The sequence below is a fragment of the Petaurus breviceps genome, unplaced genomic scaffold, assembly GCF_028583685.1.
Source record: "Petaurus breviceps papuanus isolate PSGF00001 unplaced genomic scaffold, PetGlider_PUasm1.0 90775, whole genome shotgun sequence".
Classification (NCBI taxonomy): Eukaryota; Metazoa; Chordata; class Mammalia; order Diprotodontia; family Petauridae; genus Petaurus; species Petaurus breviceps.
In genome coordinates, this window is record NW_027187342.1 from 8640208 (window position 1) to 8660741 (window position 20534).

Here is a 20534-nt window from a genome sequence, read left to right on the forward strand (position 1 = left end):
TACTGCCTATAAACATCATCAGTTCTACTCTTTCCTAAAAAAAAAAAGCAAAAAACCCTGTACTTGACCAAGGAGGTCAATGTAGATGGAAAAACATTCTGTAAATCACAAATTAATAATAGCACTTTCGTGGTAGCAAAAAAAATGCCAACAAAGTATATGTGCCCATTGATTGGAGGGGGGGGTGACTGAACAAATTGAAGTACATAAAAGTAATGGAATGTCATTGCCTTGTGATAAACAAAACAAAAATCCAATTAAGTCCAACAAATAGGAGGAATTCAGAAAAAACATGGGAAGATTTAGATGAATAGCAAAAGCCAGAGAATAATGTAAATGAAAAGAACATTAGAACAAAACTGTATACTGAATAATAACAACTAATCTTAGGCCAGGAGAGGAAGTGAAGCCCCTCCCCTTTTGTGGAGAGTTGAGGAATGATATAGAATATTGTATGCATACGCTATCAGATTTGGTAAGTTGGTTTTGTGTAATTTTTTTCAGTTTTATGAGGATAAGGGAGGGCTTTGTGGTTGTGGGAAAGAGAAGGGAATAAATATCTGAAAGTTACTATGATGTAAAAACAAGAGGTATCAATAAAATTTGCTTTTAAAACAATGTCACTTGGCACTGACATCTTTTCAAGCCAATGTCATTTAACTCTGGCTTCCTTTTACTACCAAACTTGGAGAATACTCACATTTCCTGCTCCAGCTTTACCAACAATGACTTACTTAATGCCTTGAAGTCTAATTTAAGTTCCACTTCTCAAATGAAACTGCCCTTTTTAAGACTTATTAGTAGCGATATTGTTTGATGAACTCTTCTGTCTTCATTTGTTTGACCTCTGGAACTTTTGATACTGATGACCTCCCTCTCTCTAACTTACTCTGGCTTCCAAACCATATGTTTGCTGGTTCTTCTTGTCTGACTATTCCTCCCTGTTTTTGGCTAGATTGTATCCTGTCCATTAGTGTCAGCTTCCACTGAATCCTCTTTTCTCATCGCTCACTTTATAATTTCAGTTACTAGGCTTTCAAATATTAGCTATGTACATATGACTCCTGAATCTTATCTGTTCAACCCTAATTGCTCTTGACCTTTAGCCATACATTTTCATCTATCTGCAAACAAACTATCCAGGAAGAATTACGCCTTCATTCTCAAGCTTAGCATAACCCAAACCAAACTCACAGGATTCTAGATTTAGAGCAAGAAGGAACCTCAGAGGTCATCTAGTCCCTCATTTACACATGAGGAAATTGAACTCTAGGAGGAGGTCACCTTGGTAATAAGCCTTAGAATTGGTATTTGAATCCAGGTCCTCTGGTTCCAGAGCCAGTGCTTTCTAATGTATGACATTTCATAATTTTCTCCCCCCACATTACACTTTCTCCAAATTTACTTGTTTTTGTTGAGGGCACTAACAACTTCCCAGTTGTACAGGTGTAACCTCAACATCATCTTCCACACTCCTCCCTTTCTCTGATCAGTCATTAATTTTTATTTATTCTTTATCTGTAATATTTCCATGTTCTCTTGGGGAGGAAACAGCATATTAAAAGATAGATACCCAATAATTTGAGGAACAGAAGAGCATTGTTGCTTGTGGGATCAGAGAAACTTTCCCTTATGAGATGACCCCTAGATAGCTTGGAGGCTCTGAAGGCTAGATATAGAATGCCACCTTTGGGAAACTGCAAATAAATTGGTTTCCTTTGCTCAGCTTACACAGCATCACCCTAATTTAGGTCCTCATTGTCTTTTTTTTTTTAAATTTTATGTTTATTTTTAGTTTACAACATTCATTTCCACAAGATTTTGGCACCACCCCAAAACAGTGATCCCATTGAATACCCCCTCCCCCAATCTACTCTCTTCTATATCCTTCCCCATCCGCTCTCTGACTTTCTGGTAGCGCAAGGTGGATCTCCATACCCCAGTGCCTGTATATTTTATTTCCCAGTTGCATGTAAAAATAATAAAAATAATAATAATTTTTAAATATTTGATTTTAAAACTTTGAATTCCAGATTCTTTCCCTTCTTCCATCATCACCCACCCTTACTAGGAAGATAAGCAATTCAATATAGGTTGTATATGTGTAGTTATGCAAAACATTTCCATAGTGGATATATTGTGAAAGACTGACTATATTTCTCTCCATTCTATCCCGCCCCCACTTGATCTATTTTCTGCTTTGTATGTGTCTCTTTTCAAAAGTGTGTGTTTCTAACTATCCTCCCCCCAATCTGCCCTCCCTTCTATCATTCCCCTTCTTATCCCCTTCCCCTCTACTCTCCCATAGGGTAAGATACCCAATTTAGTGTGCATGTTATTCCCTCCTTAAGCCATATTCAGTGAGAGTAAGGTTGACCCATTCCCTTTTGCCTTCTTGTTCTTCCCCCTCCATTATAACAGTTTTCCCTTGCGTCTTTTATATGAGATAATTTACCCTATTCTGTCTCTCCCTATCTCCTCTCATTATATTCCTCTTACCTCTTAATTTTGAAAATATCCCTTCCTATTCAATTGATCCTTTGCCCTCTGTCTGTATACCTGTATGCATATATATACACACTCACATATGTATTCATATGCACATATACCCTTTTATGTAGACATGTCTGTATACATATATATATATAATTTATATTCCCTTCAACTATCCTCATACTGAGAAAAGTTTTCATAAGTTACAATTGTCTTTTTTCCATGTAGGAATGTAAATAGTTCAACTTTGATAAGTTCCTTATGATTTCTTTTCCGTTTACCTTCTCATGCTTCTCTTCTTGTATCTGAATGTCAAATTTTCTATTCAGCTCTGGTGTTTTCATCAAGAATGCTTGAAGGTCTTGGGGTAAACTATCTCATACAGAAGAGGCAAGGGAAAATGGTTACAATGGAGGGGAAGAATAGGAGAGCAAAAGGGAATGGGTCAACCTTATTCCCATTGAATTTGGCTTGAGGAGGGAGTGAAATACACACTAAATAGGGTATCTCACCCTCCAGGGGAATAGCGGGGGAAGGGAATGAAAGGGGGAATGATAGAAGGGAGGGTAGGCTGGGGGGGAGGGAAGTTGGAAGCACTCACTTTTGAAAATAGATGGGATCAAAGTAGAGAATAGAACAAGTGGGAGGTGGGATAGGAGGGAGGGGAATATAGTCAGTCTTTTACAATATATCTACTATGTTATTGTTTTGCATTAGCCACACATGTACAACCTATACTAAACTGCGTATCTTCCCAGTAATGGTGGGTGACAAGGAGGGAAGGGAATGAATCTGGAATTGAAAGTTTTAAAATCAAATATCCAATTATATATATATGTATGTTTATATATATATACTATTATTAATACCATCTTACATGTAATTGGGAAATAAGATATGCAGGCACTGGGGCATAGAGATCCACTGGAAAAGTCGAAAGGGGTATGGGAGAAAATATGGGAGAGAACAGACTGGAGGAGGGGATATCCTGTGGGACTGCTGTTTTGGGGCAGTGGGTAGGGGAAAAATGGGGAGAAAATTTGTAACTCAAAATCTGGCGGAAATGAATGATGTAAATCAGAAGTTAATAAAGCATTAAAAAAAAAAAGAATGCTTGAAAGTCCTCTATTCCACTGAATGACTATATTTTCCCCTGAAACATGATACTCAGTTTTGCTGGGTAGGTGATTTTTGGTTTTAATCCTAGCTCCTTTGACCTCTGGAATATCATACTCTAAGACCTTGGATCCCTTAATGTAGAAGCTGCTAGATATCTTGTGTTATCCTCATTGTCTTTCCACTGATCTATTAATTGTTCTCCTTGTTTCTTGCCTCTTATTTTCCCATTCCATCTTCCTTAGATTCCCTGAATCTTCAAAAGGCACTGGTTAACTATGTCAACCCCTAGCTTAAAAACTTTCAGACCCATGCCCCACCCATTGCTTATAGGATTAAATATGAATTCCTTAGCATTGAATTTTAAGGCCCTCTGCAGTTGAACTCTTGACTAACTTTTCAGTCTTGTTTCATAGTAATTCCCTTCAAAAACTTTGCATTCTAATCTACCTAGACTATTAGTAATTACTCTTAATGCCCTCTCCTTCCTTGCATTTCCCCAAAGTGATCCCCCATACCTGTAATATGTTGATTCATCATTGCAGCCTCCCAGAATCTTTAGTCTTCTAGCTTCAATTTAACACCTCTTAATAGTCTTCCTTGATTACTCCCTCCTCTATAGTTGTTGTGTGCTCATTTGTTTATGTGTATCTCTTCCCCACCCCCCAAAAGATTACTCTTCTTGACAGAGACTGTTTTATTTTTGTCTTTATATCTCATCCACAGGACCTTGTGTTCAAAGCCCTTCATATTTGTTGAGCTTAATTGAATGTTGTTAAGCAAAGAGCTTTTAAAGGCAGTGCCGTGCTGAATATTTTGGATCATAGACCTAGATCTAGAACAGGAAGGGTTGTCATGCCAACCAGCTCTCATTTTATAGGTGAGAGGACTGAGGTGCCAGAAGATTAAGGGACTGGCTAAAGGTCACACATTGGTTTTTTTTGTTGTTTGGTCGTTTTCAGTCATGTTTAATTCTTCATGACCCCATTTGAAATTTTCTTGGCAAAGATACTGGTGTGGTTTGCTGTTTTCTTCTCCTGCTCATTTTACAGATGAGGAAATGGAGGCAGAGTTAAATGACTTGCCCAGGGTCACACAGCTATTGCGTGTCTGAGGCCAGATTTTAACTCAGAAAGATAACCTTCTTGACTTCAGGCCCAGCACTCCTTCCTCTGTGTCACCTAGTTGTGCCCACACATAGGTAGTAGCAAGTGTCAAAAGGTGAGATTTGAACCCTAGAGCAGCTCCTGGCTTTTTCTGTTGTGCAATATTGTCTCCCTCCTATAAGTTCATATTAATTATACTAAATATTGATGAGGTTGGCAATATAATAATATTCATTTAGCACCTATTATATGCTGGACCCTATGCCAAGTGCTTTACAAATATTTTCTCATTTGATCCTCATAATTACCCTAGGAGAGGTAAGTGCTGTTACTATTCCCATTTCGTGGTTGAAGAAACTGAGATAAATAGATGGGTCACATAGCTAATAAGTATCTGAGGTGAGAATTGAACTCAGATCTTCCTGACTGCAGGTCTGGCATTTGTCTAGATGCTGCCCCACTTGGCTGCCAATCTGCCATCTAGCTATTGTTATATGTATAAGAAAGAGTTGGAGGGGAGGACTCACAATGGTCTTCCAAATTTATAGAGTTGGACAAATGACTTTTAGTTTCCTGCTCTAGATTCCCTTTTGATAGCTGCTGCAAGGAGTGTTTGGGGGAAAGCATGAGATCAGGGAAATATACTACCTCCCCTCATCCTACCCTGCTTTGTCAACTAATGCCAGAGTACCCTTGAAATGACTAATTCTAAGTTTATCAAACATTCATCTGAAAAAAGTAAATTTAAGTTAAATTGGGTTCTTGAAAATAAGTAATGCTGTCTGAATATCAAAGAAGCATTTATAGCTTTTAGCATTTGTGGGTAGATTTGAAAAAAGACAGCACTCTACCTAAGTGTTTGCTTACCTTTGGTAGAAAGAATTTTGTAACTGGTAGAGAACTGGTTTGTTTCCTTAGCTCTTATTTTCTTTGCCAGACTAGATACTTGGTTTTAGCCATGCATGAGGAAATACTGACCCTTTGTTAGCAACTAAAGGTCTTTATTTTGAATGAAATGCTAAGCAACATAATTTGATGAGCCTTCAAAGAAGCATATTTTTAGTCATATAGGATTTGAATTCTAAGTTCTGATCTAATTATTTTCGTTTTCCCTCTTTAGTTGTTACATTGTATTTTCTTACCTCTCTCTTGCATTATAATTATTTGTGTATGTCATATAAGCCTCCTCTAATAAGAATCTACCTATATTAGGAAATTATTAAATGTATATTTAAATTTTAAAAAGAACAACTGATGAAATTTGCTGCTCTAGAATTTGGTTTGAAGTAACCTTGGTCTTAGGCTTTTAAGTAAATTTATGATCTGTGATTTTGTAATCTTTATGCCTCTGGAGACATTCTTCATGAATTATCACTGGAAAAATTCATTTCCTATTTGGTAAACATTCTAGTAGTAAATCTCTTCAAAGGTAGCTAGATGGGTACATAAAACAGAAATAGTACACTGCTGGGTCTATGCTTGAAGCTATAGCTTATAACTCCTTGTACACTACATAGCTTTTGAAGATCTAGAATCACCTGGAAACCATGATTTATTTACTTTAGTAGAAAATTGGTAGACAATATTGTGTAGTATAAGGCTGGCCTTAGAATTAGGGAGGACCTGGTTTCAAGATCTGCTTCTGACACATAATAGCAGTCATCATGACAAATTATTTAGTCTCAGTTCCTTGGGCACTAAAACGTTAATCTTCTGACCAATTGCCAACTTGCATGATTAGAGGGTGTCCCTACACTGCTTTACTGGTCTTGACCAAAAAAAAAAAAATAAGATTACTATTAGGTGAGGTAAATTAATTAAAAACTCTCTAAATCTGTTAATTTGAACTTTCTAGACAAAGCAAACAAAAGTAACTTATGTTCAACTTTCTGCATTTTGCTTTCATTTTTCTAAGACGTATATGGTAGAGCTGACACTAAAATATGTACTGGTGGACAGAGCTTTGTATTTTAAAAAATCATGCCTCCTAATCATGCTGTTTTGTTATTTTACCTTTTCTGGTTGGCAGCAACTTGTATCTAAGTTTCTAGAGAGAGCTGTTGGAAGTCAGATGCTAATATAAGGCCAGCTTTTTGTTGTTCATTCCTTAAAATAGCATCATAGGATCATAGGATGGTTTATTCTTGTACTTAACACAGAAATTAGTTGACTTAAAAAAAAAATACATGTGAAGATACCATAACAGTAAAATCTTCATGTTTTTACTGATATAATCTGATAAAAAAGACAGGTTGTACACTTTATGATATATAGTGAATCAGCAGGCAGGAAAGTTTATGCAGTCTTTTAACTTTTTATTGATAATTGGAAATGGTCATAACTCAGAAATTAAAGTTACGGTTGTGCATTTATTTGGCCTTTAGTCAGCATTTTGTTATATGAAAATACAAATCAGTTTGCTATATTTCTACTTGAGTCAATCAATTGAAAGTGAATTCAGCAAATCATTCCCCAGTTTTTAAATGGTCAAAGGATGTGAACAAGTAGTTTTCAGTTAAAGAAATAAAAACTGTCTATAATCATATGAAAAAATGCTCTAAATCACTGTTGATTAGAGAAATGAAAATTAAAATCATTCTGAGGTTCCACCTCACACCCATTAGATTGGCTAATGTAAAAAAAAAAAGTAAAATGGTAACATTGGAGAGACTGTGGGAAAACTGGCTCACTAATGCACTCCTGGTGGAGTTGTGAACTAATCCAACTGTTCTGGAGAACAATTTGGAACTATGCCCAAAGGGCTATCAAACTGTGCATACCCCTTGATCCAACAATACCTCTACCAGGTCTTTTTCTCAGGTCCTATATGTACAAAAATATTTATAGCAGCTCTTTTTGTGGTGGCAAAGAATTGGAAATTGAGGGGATGCCCATTCATCCAAATGGCTGTCCAAGTTGTGGTATATGATTAGAATGGAATATTATTGTGCTATAAGAAATGATGAGCAGGATAATTTCAGAAAAATCTGGACTTATATGAACTGATATGATACAAAGTGAAGTGAGCAGAACCAGAAGAATATTTGTACATAGTAACAGCAGTATTATGCAATAAATGACTTAAATATTCTCAGCAATACAATGATCCAAGACAATCCTGAAGGAACCATGATGAAAATGCTGTCCACCTCCAGAAAAAGAACTGATGGCATCTAAATATAGATGGAAACATACTATTTTTTCTTCCCTCTCTTTTTCCCTCCCTCTCTCCCATGATTGCACGTGGATAACTTATGTCAGGTTGCTTACAACCTCAGGGAGAGGGGAAGAATAGAATTTTGAACTCAAAACTATAAACACAACAACAAATGTTAAAAGTTGTTTTTACATGTAATTAAAGAGAAATAAAATATTTTTTTTAAAAAAAGAATAAAGATATATTCAAAAAAATTAAATTTAGGGGAAAAAGTGAATTCAGATTTATTAAAAAATTACTGGAAAAACTGGAATTCCTGACTTGGGATATTCTTTTTGCTAGTTATTTATATATTTTTATTTTATTAGTATTCTATTTTCTACTGTGATGATCTTTATGAGGCTCATAATTCATTTTAGATTAAACTTTAAAAATAACTTTTTGCTTTTACATTAACTTCATTTCCTTTTCCTCCTCTACCTTGTGAACCTTCCCTTTAAACAACAACAAAAAAAAGGGGGAGGGAGGGAGCAGATAAGCAAAATCAGTTAACTCATTCACAACTCTGACAGTAATATCCAGTGTTCCAAGATGTGCACCTATTTACGCAAAGGACAGAGGTGAATTTTTTCATTTCTTCTTCATGAACACAGAATTGTCTTTCTTATTTTTCCATATACCTTCCTTCCTTCCTTCCTTCCTTCCTTCCTTCGGTCCTTCCATTTACATCGCAGTCATTGTGTGTTTTGTTTTCTTGGTTCTTTCATCTCTTCAAAGTTTGTGATTCTTACTTTACTTCACCAAATTCTTCAATGATTGTTTCTTATGGTGCAGTAATATTGACATTACATTCACATCATAATTTTTTAAGGCATTGTCCAACTCCATGGGCATCTTTGGTACTGTATTTTATCCAAAATTAAATAATTCTAATAAAGGATGGTAGATTTATGCCAGATTATGTAGCTTATTATAGAACTGGAAGTTTGTAGGCCAGATTCAGTTTTTCATTACCTTCATTACTATTGTCTTTTTTTTTAAATTTAAATGCTTTATTAACTGCTGATTTACATCATTCATTTCTGCCAGATTTTGAGTTACAAATTTTCTCCCCGTTTTTCCCCCACCCATCCCCCCAAAACAGTAGTCCCACATGATATCCCCACCTCCAATCTGCTCTCTCCCATATTTTCTCCCATACCCGTTTCAACTTTTCCAGTGGATCTCTATGCCTCAGTGCCTGTATATCTTTTTTCTTAATTACATGTAAGATGGTATTAATAATAGTGTATACACACACACACACACACACACACACATATATATATATATATTTGATTTAAACTTTCAATTCCAGATTCATTCCCTTCCCCCCCTGCCACCCACCCCCACTGGGGGGACAAGCAGTTCAGTATAGGTTGTACATGTGTGGCTAATGCAAAACAATAACATAGTAGATGTATTGTAAAAGACTGACTATATTTCCCTCCCTCCTATCCCACACCTCACACTTGTTCTATTCTCTAATTTGATCCTGTCCCTTTTCAAAAGTGGGTGCTTCCAACTTCCCTCACCCCAGCCTGCCCTCCCTTCCATCATCCCCCCTCACATCCCCTTCCCCCCCTATTCTCCTGGAGGGTGAGATCCCCTATTTAGTGTGTATTTCCCTCCCTTCTCAAGCCAGATTCAATAGGAATAAGGTTGACCTATTCCCTTTTGCCTTCCTATTCTTCCCCTCCATTGTAACCATTTTCCCTTGCCTCTTCTGTATGAGATAGTTTGCCCCACTCTGTCTCTCCCCATCTTCTCTCATTATATTCCTCTCACCTCTTAATTTCACCTTTTAAGTATCATCCCTTCCTGTTAAATTGGTCCCATGCCCTCTATCTAGTATACCTGTAAACGTATATACACACATTCACATGTATTCATATGCCCGCATACCCTCATATAAAGACATATATATATATTTCTAATCCCTTCAACTATTGAGAAAAGTTTCATAGGTTACAATTATTGTTTTTCCATGTAGGAATGTTAATAGTTCAATTTTGGCCAGGTGGCTCAGCGAGCAAGAGCACCGGCTCCAGTGCTGGGACGACCCAGACCAAATCCGGGCCCAGACACTCAGCACCACACCTAGAAACAACAACTGGCCATGCAACCCCGAACAAGCCACTCAAACCCGATTGCTTAAAAAAACATAGTTCAACTTTGATAAGTTCCTTATGATTTCTTTTCTCTGTTTACCTTCTCATGCTACTCTTCTTGTATCTGAATGTCAGATTTTCTATTCAACTCTGGTTTTTTCAGCAAGAATTCTTGAAAGTCCTCTATTCCACTGAATGACCATATTTTCCCCTGAAACATGATACTCAGTTTTGCTGGGTAGGTGACTCTTGGTTTTAATCCCAGCTCCCTTGACCTCCGGAATATCATATTCCAGGCCCTTCGATCCCTCAGTGTAGAAGCTGCCAGATCCTGGGTTATCCTGATTGTGTTTCCACAATATTCAAATTGTTTCTTCCTGGCTGCTTGTAACATTCTCTCCTTAATCTGGGAATTCTGGAACCTGGCTATAATATTCCTAGGAGTTTTCTTTTTGGGATCTTTTGCAGGAGGTGATCAGTGGATTCTTTCAACTTCTATTTTGCCCTCTGGTTCTAAAACATCAGGACAGTTTTCTTTGAGAACTTCCTGGAGGATGCTTTCCAGGCTCTTACTTTGGTCATGGCTCTCAGGCAGTCCAATAATTTTTAAATTATCTCTCCTGGATCTATTTTCCAGGTCATTGGTTTTTCCCATGAGATATTTCACATTGCCTTCTATTCTTTCATTTGTTTGGATCTGTTTAACAGCATCTTGATTTCTCATAAAGTCATTAGCTTCCATTTGCTCCAATCTAATTCTGAAGCAATGATTCTCCTCATTGAGCTTTTGAGATTCTTTTTCCATCTGGCAAATTCGACTTTTTAAGGCATTCTTCTCCTCATTGCGTTTTTGAGCCTCCTTTGCCATTTGAGTCAGTCTGTTTTTTAAGGTATTATTTTCTTCAGTCAGGCTGTTGACTCTCATTTCATAATTTTCTTGCATTGTTCTCATTTCTCTTCCCAGTTTTTCCTCCACTTCTCTTATCTGCTTCTTAAGGTCCTCTATGGCCTGTAACCAGCTTGTATTTTCCTTTGAAGCTTTTGGTGCAGGAGTTCTGACTTCACTGTTTTCCTCCTGTCCCATGCCTTGCTCCTTCTTATCCCCATAATAGGAGTGTAATGTTGGAATCTTCTGTCTGCTTTGTTTCCTTTGCCTGCTCATTTTGCCACTCAATGATTTGACTTTTGGGCTTTTTGCCACAGTAGGACTCTGCCACCAGACAGGGGAGTTTTCGTCCCAAACGCTGGGGTTTTCTTGGCTGCTGGAGGTATTAGATGGGTGCCCTCTCTGAGGTCTCCACACGCTCTGGCAAGCTGGAAACACACCCCAGGACCTCCACCCTAGAGTGCAATCCAGATCCAAGCAGGTTAAAGCAAGAGCGATTACCCCTCAGACTGGTGCTTGGTCCCCCTACACTCTGCAGGCCAGAAGCTGAAGCCGCCACGTGGCGCTGTCAGGCCGTGCTGGCGTCTCAGCGGTTTCTCCCCTCGGGGGGTAAAAGCCACGCACTCCCACTTCCTGGGTCCCAAAGTCCAGACTGCACTGGCCTCTCACCTTGTCCTTCGCATCTCTGTATTGATAAATATGGAAACAGCCACAGCTGCTGCTGACCTGGAGCCGTCTGGCTGGTGGCTGGTCAGGCCCAGCCCGCCCTGGGGCTAAAGCCTTGGCGTGGGGCTAGCCTCAGTGTGGGGCTGGGCTCGGCTCCCAACGTGCTGCGCTGGCCAATTCCTGCCAGCCTGCTGGGCTGTCCTCAGAGGGAGGTTAGCTTCTCTGTGTCATTTTGTGGGTTCTGCAGCTCCAAAGTTTGTTTAGAGTCCCCTTTTTACATGGATTGGGGAGGGTGGAAGCCAGAGCCGCGGGAAGGTCGTGCTTCTACTCCGCCATCTTGGCTCTGCCCCCCTCTCATTACTATTGTCTTGTGACTATAACTATTATTGAGTTTAGAAGAGAATAGAATACTACTGAAGCTTATTATGGTGCATAGCTTATTTCTGCAGATTCTTTACCTCACCCTTACACCTCTTTTCTGGAATGATTGCGTTCAGGGAATTAAAATTGCTTCTTAAACTGAAACTTAGATATGTGGAATTATATGTTTGGCATCTAAAGATAATTTAGTAATTAAAGATGTTTTCTTGGTTCTGAATAGATTGTGAGATAGTTGGAATGCTGATGTTCAAATGATAGACTCTTTCAATTTATAATTATTTGTAAGCAAAGTATGGTCATTGAAAGCTGGAAGAGATCTTAGAAAAGATTTGGAGGAAACTGATCCAGTGTGTAGTATTAGGTAATTTGTCTAAAATCACAGAGGTGGTGGTGTAGTAGTAGTAAGACTCAGAATCCCAAATGGTAACTTCAAATCCAGTGTTCTTTTTCTTATTCTATAGGTTAATCTTTAAGGTAATGAAATTACCTAGGCAAGATTTACAGCTCAAATACAGTTTTCTACTCAAGTAGAATCTATTGATAGATGACAAAAGATTCTATTTTCATTAATAATATAAAGTCTCTGCTTATATTCGGTCTTTCATATTTTGCTTTTTACTTAAATATCCAAAAAAGAGATGAAACTGGGAAGATCATAAACATCACCAGTGTTTCTGCACTAGAGGCTGTAAAATTTGCATTTGCACTTTTACTACCTCAGTATCTAGTGTACCGTATGAATAAGTAGCAATGGTGTGGTCAGGAAGAATTGCTACACCTGACAAATGACTCCATATGCCTAATTTCTCATCCCTATAAAATATTTCTGATAAGGTTCTGTTTACTTCTTAAGGGTATACTTGATGAGAATATATGAAGGGTGGGCTTTCTGGAGAAAAACCCTGGAGAAAACTATATGATGGTGCACAGAATTGGTTATAGTATAGCGAATAGAAGGGAGAGCTGCATAGTTCTGAATTGCAAATACAACAGATTCTCCATATAGAAGACAGAAGCTAAACATTTATTCAGACACTAGAAAGCTGAATCCCAACACCAGATAGCGAGATCCATCATAGCAATAAATAAATCTATACACACTAATACTGCAGAGAGCAACACTGTCCTGAAGCCTTCCCCCTGCCTGATTAGGCCTTCCCACAAACAAGCACTCACAAGCCTAGCTGTCTTCTTGCCTGTGTCCTTTCTCTTCCTCAGTACTAACTGCTCTGACTCCTGGCTTCTTCTCAGCTCTCTTCCACCCTTCCTGCTCCACCTGTTCAGCAAACTCCTCCCACCACAGGCTCTGTGTGATTACTTTCAATCTATTAAGGGACAGGAAAGATCTTCAAATTCCCATTACCGTTGCAGTAGAATAAAATTTAGTTTTAACAACTCTAAAGCATGTTTCCCATGATTATATTATGGTCCTAATAATCTGTGACAGATGTGACCACAAAATTAAAAGATTTCTGAGAGGATAAGGATATAAGCAAAATGACAAATTAAGACAGATTTAATTGTGTTTGTTTCTTTCAGAATAAAGTAAGCATTTTTTGAGTACTTGGTTTGTGTCAAGACCTATATTTAAGCCCTGAGAACACAAGCATATTATTAGTCTTCATGGGTCTTACATTTTAGTGGGGAAGAAGCATGCAAAAGGAAGCTGAAAAAGGTGATGAGAGAAGGCACTCATTAGGGTCATGGTGGAGAGAATCTAGTGGTTGAGGAATGGAGCCATTGGAGAGGAGTAAAGGCATGGCTGGGCTGGACACTCAATTTAAAGGGAAGCTCTAGGACGATCTAGCCAGTCAGTGAAGGAATTGCAAGATGTGAATGACATTTTTTTTTTTTTTTTTGGTGAATGACATTTTTTAGCAGTCTGCTGGCTAGCAATGTCAAGGATACGTGATTAAGGATGAGTGTGGTTAGGAAGAGGCATATATAGAGGACTTCCAGTGAATTGATGAACAAGAATCCCATGCAAGAAGGCATATGTAGGGGGCGGCCAGGTAGCACAGCAAGTAAGAGCACCGGCTCCAGTGTTGAGAAGACCTGGAAATCGAATCCCGGGCTCAGACACTTAGCACCCACCCAGAAACACCTGGCCGTGTAACCTTGAGCAGGTTACTTAACCCCAATTGCTTAGGGATGGCCAGGTGGCTCAGCGAGTAAGAGCACTGGCTCCAGTGTCGGGATGACCTGGATCAAATCCGGGCTCAGATACTCAGCACCACACCCAGAAATAATAACTGGCCGTGTAACCTTGAGCAAGTTACTTAACCCCAATTGCTTAAAAAAAAAAAAAAAAAAGAAGGCATATGTAGGTTGTGATATGTAATTGGAGAGAATACCCATTGGGGACAAATTAAACTGAGTTCGGGTAATTTTAAGGTTAAAATTAAGTCTTAACTGACAAATGAGCCTTGGTAACTGTTAAAAAAATGCTGAATAAATGGTATGACTTGCTGTACATAATGATGACATTTATATATTGATTTAAGGTATAATGTTTTAGCTGAAATAAAAAACACTTGAAATGTGTCTCCTTAAAACTTAATCGGAAGTGAAAGCTTTGAACTTGAATGACCAATATATGGTAAAATAAAAATATTCTGAAAAATAAGGATTTTGTTTTCATAGAACTGTGAGTCCAAATTGTTGTTGCCTTTTTAACGTTGGATATTTATAAAATGTATTTAGAATTGGAAAGGGTAACTGGGAAACAGACTTGGTTTAGATCCATTGGTGGAAACTGAAAAATTCAGTTTAGTAGTTGCTTATTGACTCTGAACAGCACCTTTGCCTTCCTGTTCAATATACCTTATTCCTAAAACCCCAGAGATTATTTTTATTTGTGAGATAGAAGGATTGTTTGGACTAGCCTAAGCATTAATGAGAATAAGTATAGATAAAACTGATCTGCTGTGTTCTTGGTATCATTTTCAGTATTATTGGTTAAGATGTTTGTATGTATAGTAGTAGCTTTTGACATCAACACAATTTTAGACGAATGTTTATAGTACAGGCTTTCAGAAATTAAACATTTGCCATGTCAGTAGGATTAACACACATGTAAAAAACCTCTAGAAAACTCCCTGTGAATATTAGAGTGAAATAACTAATTTATGGACCTTCAAGGGGAATGAACAAAATTAATTTACTGGCAAGAATTACTTGTAGATCTTTTAAATTTTTGCCTGGAAATAGGTGGTTACTGAACTCCAGAATTAGGAATATGGTTGCTTATCACAGATAGAGATTTCTGTATCAATAGAGTTCCTGCTTCATTGTGTAATGCTTATTGCTGCTAAACCATGCATAGAAAGCATTTTAAGACCCCTTTCAACACTTGAAAATTATGTTCTTGGACAGCCTTTTCTGAACTTATGAAGTATGTTTAATATATTTCCTCTTCGTCTCTTGCAGTGATTATTTATTCAAGTTACTGCTGATTGGAGATTCCGGTGTTGGGAAATCTTGCCTTCTCCTTAGGTTTGCAGTAAGTAAAGTCTGAAACAAGATTGCTTTTTAAGTAATAACTTAGATATTTTTCTTGGCAATGATGTCTACATAGATAGCTGCTTAGATGGTTTTTATTTGGAACAGATTCTTTTGTGAAATTTTCATGTAAAGGTTTTTATTTTCTTTATTGCCAAACAGAAGTGGTGCTTGTTTTTTTTTTTAACAAAGGTTTTTTATTGATATTAATAATGCTAATTTTTGTTTTCTCATTGCTTACGTTTTCCCTTGTATTCTTTCCCCTTCCTTATCACAGAAAGCCATTCTGCAAAACATTTTTTTGGGGAAAAAAGAAGATAAAAAAATTTGAGCAAAACAACACATTTAAACAATGACATTATATGCAGTATTCTATACCCATGAACCCTGATCTTTGTAAAGGAGCAAGGGGGAGGGGAGATTTCTTCTCATATCTCTTGTTTGGGGTCAAGCAACTTTATAACTTTGTAGTATTTAGTTTTGGCTGTTTTGTAGTTGCTGTTTCTGTTTCCATTGCTGGATATTGTTTTCCTAGTTCTGCTTACTTTACTCTGCATCAGTGATCAGTTCATGTCTTTCCATGCTTCTCTGTATTTTGTCATGTTTGTTGTTTATTATAGCAAGCACAGTAATAACTCCATTACATTCGTGTACCACAGTTTGTTTAGCCATTCTCCAATTGAATGAACATCTACTTTGTTTCTGATTCTTTGCTACCACACAAAGGGGAGAGGGAATAAGCATTTATATAGCACCTCCTGTGTACCAGGCACTGTGCTAAGTACTTTTTAAAAATACTACCTCATTTGTAATGAGCACAGAAATGCTGCTATAAATAATGTTGGTGTATGTGCAATCAGAAACTTTATTTTCTTGATGAAATTAAACTATCTGAGTTTGTGAATTTCAGTAAATATGTGTTGTACATTTCTGGTGTCTCATCACTTTGGTGGAGGACTGGCTTGTTCCATTAGTGATAGATAAAAGGAAATTATTTTATTAACTGGATTTTATAAAGAATATCATATTTAACTCATTACTATTGGAGTGAAAGAAAGAGTAGGGGCTGGTACCATCTCAGCCTGATAATGGCATCATGTTCTAACTGCTGAACTGGACATGAAGATAATGGCTTATGTGGATAGAAAATATTGAGAATCTTCCCGGTATTACTGACCTTTGACAAATAATTTTAAGTATTTAGAAAACAACTCCTCCTTAAGATAACATAATGATCAACGAATTACTTTAAAAAACAAATCCCTTTATAGTTGTTGATCAACTGATTTCAAAGGAAAAAACTATGTTATAAACAGTATTTGGGAAGTTAAGCTTATATGTTCAGTTTCAGTGAAACCTTAGTTAAAAAAAAATACTTCCATTCTTACAATATAGATCTTTGTTCAGATAAAGCTTAATACTTAAGTGAATTTGCTACATTAAAAATTCAGAATTCTTTTTATAAAATTAGATTTTAGAGTTATGTATATTATAGTCATAAAAGACAAAACTTTTATTTCTGTATAGAACAACCATATGGATAATTGTTATGTCATAGTACTTCAGTACTGATATGAAGTTAAGGTTTAGCTTGATTAGTCAAAACTTAACCTAAAGAAAATCTCAAACTTGTACCATTGGTTATGGAGTTCAAATCGCAAACAATCTGTATGTGGTGGTCTTGTGTAGTAAAGTGAAATTGGAAAAAAATAATGTTTTAAAAATTCAAGTGACATTTCAGATTAGTGGCTAAAGCAGTAGGCTATTAAAAAGGTAAAATATTACAGTAGCCAGTTCAGAGAAAATTTAACTTAAGAAACAGGTTCAGTTAGATATCATATATGATAGGAGGGAAGGATCGGAATAGAGCAGGAATTACAGAATACTTTTCCCTAAAACTCCTTCAAACAGATTTGAAAAACTCACCAGACCAAATCCTAACGGGGAAATCCAAGAAAATGTCACAAGGAGCCTTTCTTCTAGCCCAGGTTGGCACAGGGAGCTAACAGGGGACACTAGGAATGGGGGTCTGGCCTTGGAATATGCATTCCAGTGCAGGGAAAGACTGTACACCAGGGCAAGAGGAGGTCTTAGACCTGTAATAGGGCTCAGTAATCTTGTGCAGAATGTGGGAATGGGGAGCAGTGCTGGCAGCTTTGTCAGTCACTACCCAGTTCCAGGTCACAGATCCCGGGAGGGCTAAGGAGACCTTTGCCTAGGGCTGGTGTTTCAGGGTTTGGAGTCCTTGTGGGCCTTAAACTCCGTATGATCAAGAAACAAGTTTAGAAGCAAGGAGCAGCAGTGTGATTGACCTCAGGAGTAAAGGGTAGTTTCAATTCCAGCTTCTTGCCTACTCTGAAACCTGAAGAGGGAGTAACTGGGACAAGGAATCCCAGATCAAAGATGCGTCTACACTTCTCTCATTCTGAACCAGTACAACTCCCCAGCTAGGTGATAGTGATTGTATTCAGCAGCAGTCTACTATTGCTCTGATCCAGCCCACATGTGTGAGAATCATGCAGAGCTCAGATTAGAGGAATACTGATCGTACTTTGCCCTGATCAGACCACCTTGGGAGCACATTTAATTTTCACGTGTCCCTGCTTGAGCTGTCTCTGAGAGCCTGAAATAACAGTGTTCATTCAGTACCCCTAAGAACACAGCAAGAGGACCAGCCCAGATCTTCCCTCCAGAATTATATGAAACCTAGCCCTAAACATTAAGTCTGAAGTCAGGAAGTAGACTAGAAAAATAAGCAATCAAAAAAAAAAAGAAAATGACTCCTCTACAAGCAAAATCAAGTATGAACACAAATTCAATTAGAATTCCTGGAAGAGTTTTGAAGCAAGAATTTAAAAAAAAAAACACTAAACATATTTTTAAACAATGAAAGAAAACACAATGAAAGGAAAAGTTGGAAAAGAAATGAGAGATGTGGAAGAAAAAAAGAATTAGGGAATTAACGGGTTGGTGCAATATTTAAAAATCTTGCTCAAGCAACAAACTGCCTGAAAATTAGAATGGGTCTAATAAAAACAAATGACTCCATGAGACAGTAAGAAATTTTAAAAGTCAAAAGACTAGGGAACAAAAAGAAGAAAATATAAGATATCCAATAGCAAAAACAACTGGTCTAGAAAACAGATCAAGGAGAAAAACTTAAGAATCATTGGATTACCTGAGCACCATGATCAAGAAATATTAAAGAAACTCCAAAAAGAGAACTTCTGGGATCATCATAACCAAGATCCAGAGTTTTCAGACCAAAGGAAAAAAATACTGCAAGCAGCCAGAATGAAAGAATTCCAGTACCAAGAAACTCCAGTAAGGATCGCAAATGATTTAGCAGATTTAGCACTATAAAATAGGAGCAGAGCTTTTGGAATTCGTTATTTCAGAAAACAAAGGTAGCATAAATTCCTGACCTAACAGCCGTGAATAACATAACCAGCAAAGCTGAGTATTACCCTACAGGGGAAAAATACACTTTTAATGATACAATAAAGGATTTCCAGGCATTCTTTTTTTTTTTAAAGCAATTGGGGTTAAGTGACTTTGCTCAAGGTTACATGGCCAGTTATTTCTGGGTGTGGTGCTAAGTATCTGAGCCCGGATTTGATCCCCAGGTCATCCCCACACTGGGACTAGTCTCTTAGTTGCTGAACCACCTGGCTGCCCCTAAGCAATTGGGGTTAAGTAACTTGTTCAAGGTTACATGGCCAGGTGTTTCTGGGTGGGTGCTAAGTGTCTGAGCCCGGATTCTATCCCCAGGTCATCCTGACACTGGGGCCGGTGCTCTTAATCGCTGTGCTACCTGGCCGCCCCATTTCCAGGCATTCTTGATGAAAATACCAGAGTTGTATCAAAACTTTGAATTTCAAACATAGGAATTAAGAAAAACTATAAAAAGACCAACATGAATGAAGAATGATAGATTAAACTAGTATAAACTGCTTACATTCATATATGGGGAAATGATACATGTGTCCCCTCTAAACCTTGTCATAAATAGTCATAGAGGAAATCTAGGTAGATTGAAGGCCTGGAGGGGTTCTCTTATGTCTTGTTGCTCTTACAAGAATATAAAAGATAGAAGAAAAGAAATACTCTAGGGGAGTGGGCAGCAGAGAAAGGTTTCCTAACCTAAATTATCTCATATAATCAGGGTGCACATGTAGAAAACATTAGAAACAAGAAAGAAGGGATGGGCAGAGTGACTGACACTTGAAATATTCATTTGAACTGATGGAAGGAAGGCAAGAATCATTCAGTGCCTACTGTGTGCCCAAGCAGTTTATATTTGTTATCTCATTTGATCCTCAAAATAACCCTGCAGGGTTGGTGCTGTTATTAACCCCATTTTATATTTGAGGAACCTGAGGTAGACAGAGGTTAATTGACTTTCCTAGGCCATGTAACTAATAAGTATCTGAGGCCAGATTTAAACTCGGGACTTCCTGAGTCCAGTCCCACTGTTTCATTTACTGTACCTTTTGTTGCCTCTAGGTGGGAAGACTACACACACACACACACACACACACACACATACATTTCACATGACTGGGAAATAGTGGGGAAAGATGAAAGATATAGAATAAGGGAGGAATTAGTCATAAGCAGAACAAACTAACGATGTACAAAAATATTTATAGTTCTTTTTTTTTTTTAAACATTTAACCTAATTTTATTCATGCTTTCTTTGGAATGGGGAATAGATCAGTCAGTAGAAACATACAGTAAAAGCAAAATGTCTTGCCACATACAAGTTTTAACCTACAATAATAATGTGCCTTAATTATATCCATGCACATAAGTCTAACATTTTTTCAATTTTTTTTTAAAGCAATTGGAGTTAAGTAACTTGCCCAAGGTTACGGCCAGTTATTTTGTGTGGGTGTTAAGTATCTGAGGCAGGAACCGATCCCGGGTCCTCCCGACTCCAGGGCCAGCGCTTTTACTCACTGCGCCACCTAGCCGCCCCTTAACATTACAGTTATAACTTGCTCAAGTTTACATGGCCAGTTATTTCTGGGTGTGGTGCTAAGTATCTGAGCCCAGATTTGATCCCCAGGTCATCC

At 37.6% G+C, this 20534-nt stretch overlaps 1 protein-coding gene across 1 annotated transcript in view; it reads left to right on the forward strand.

Annotated features, from left to right (window-relative positions):
* The window catches only part of RAB1A (RAB1A, member RAS oncogene family), a 56613-nt gene that overhangs the window by 23054 nt on the left and 13025 nt on the right, over positions 1-20534 (forward strand). Inside the window, exon 2 of the mRNA XM_069068959.1 lies at positions 15385-15457. Within this exon, the coding sequence (XP_068925060.1) occupies positions 15385-15457 (73 nt within the window). The remainder of the gene's footprint in view (positions 1-15384; positions 15458-20534) is intronic.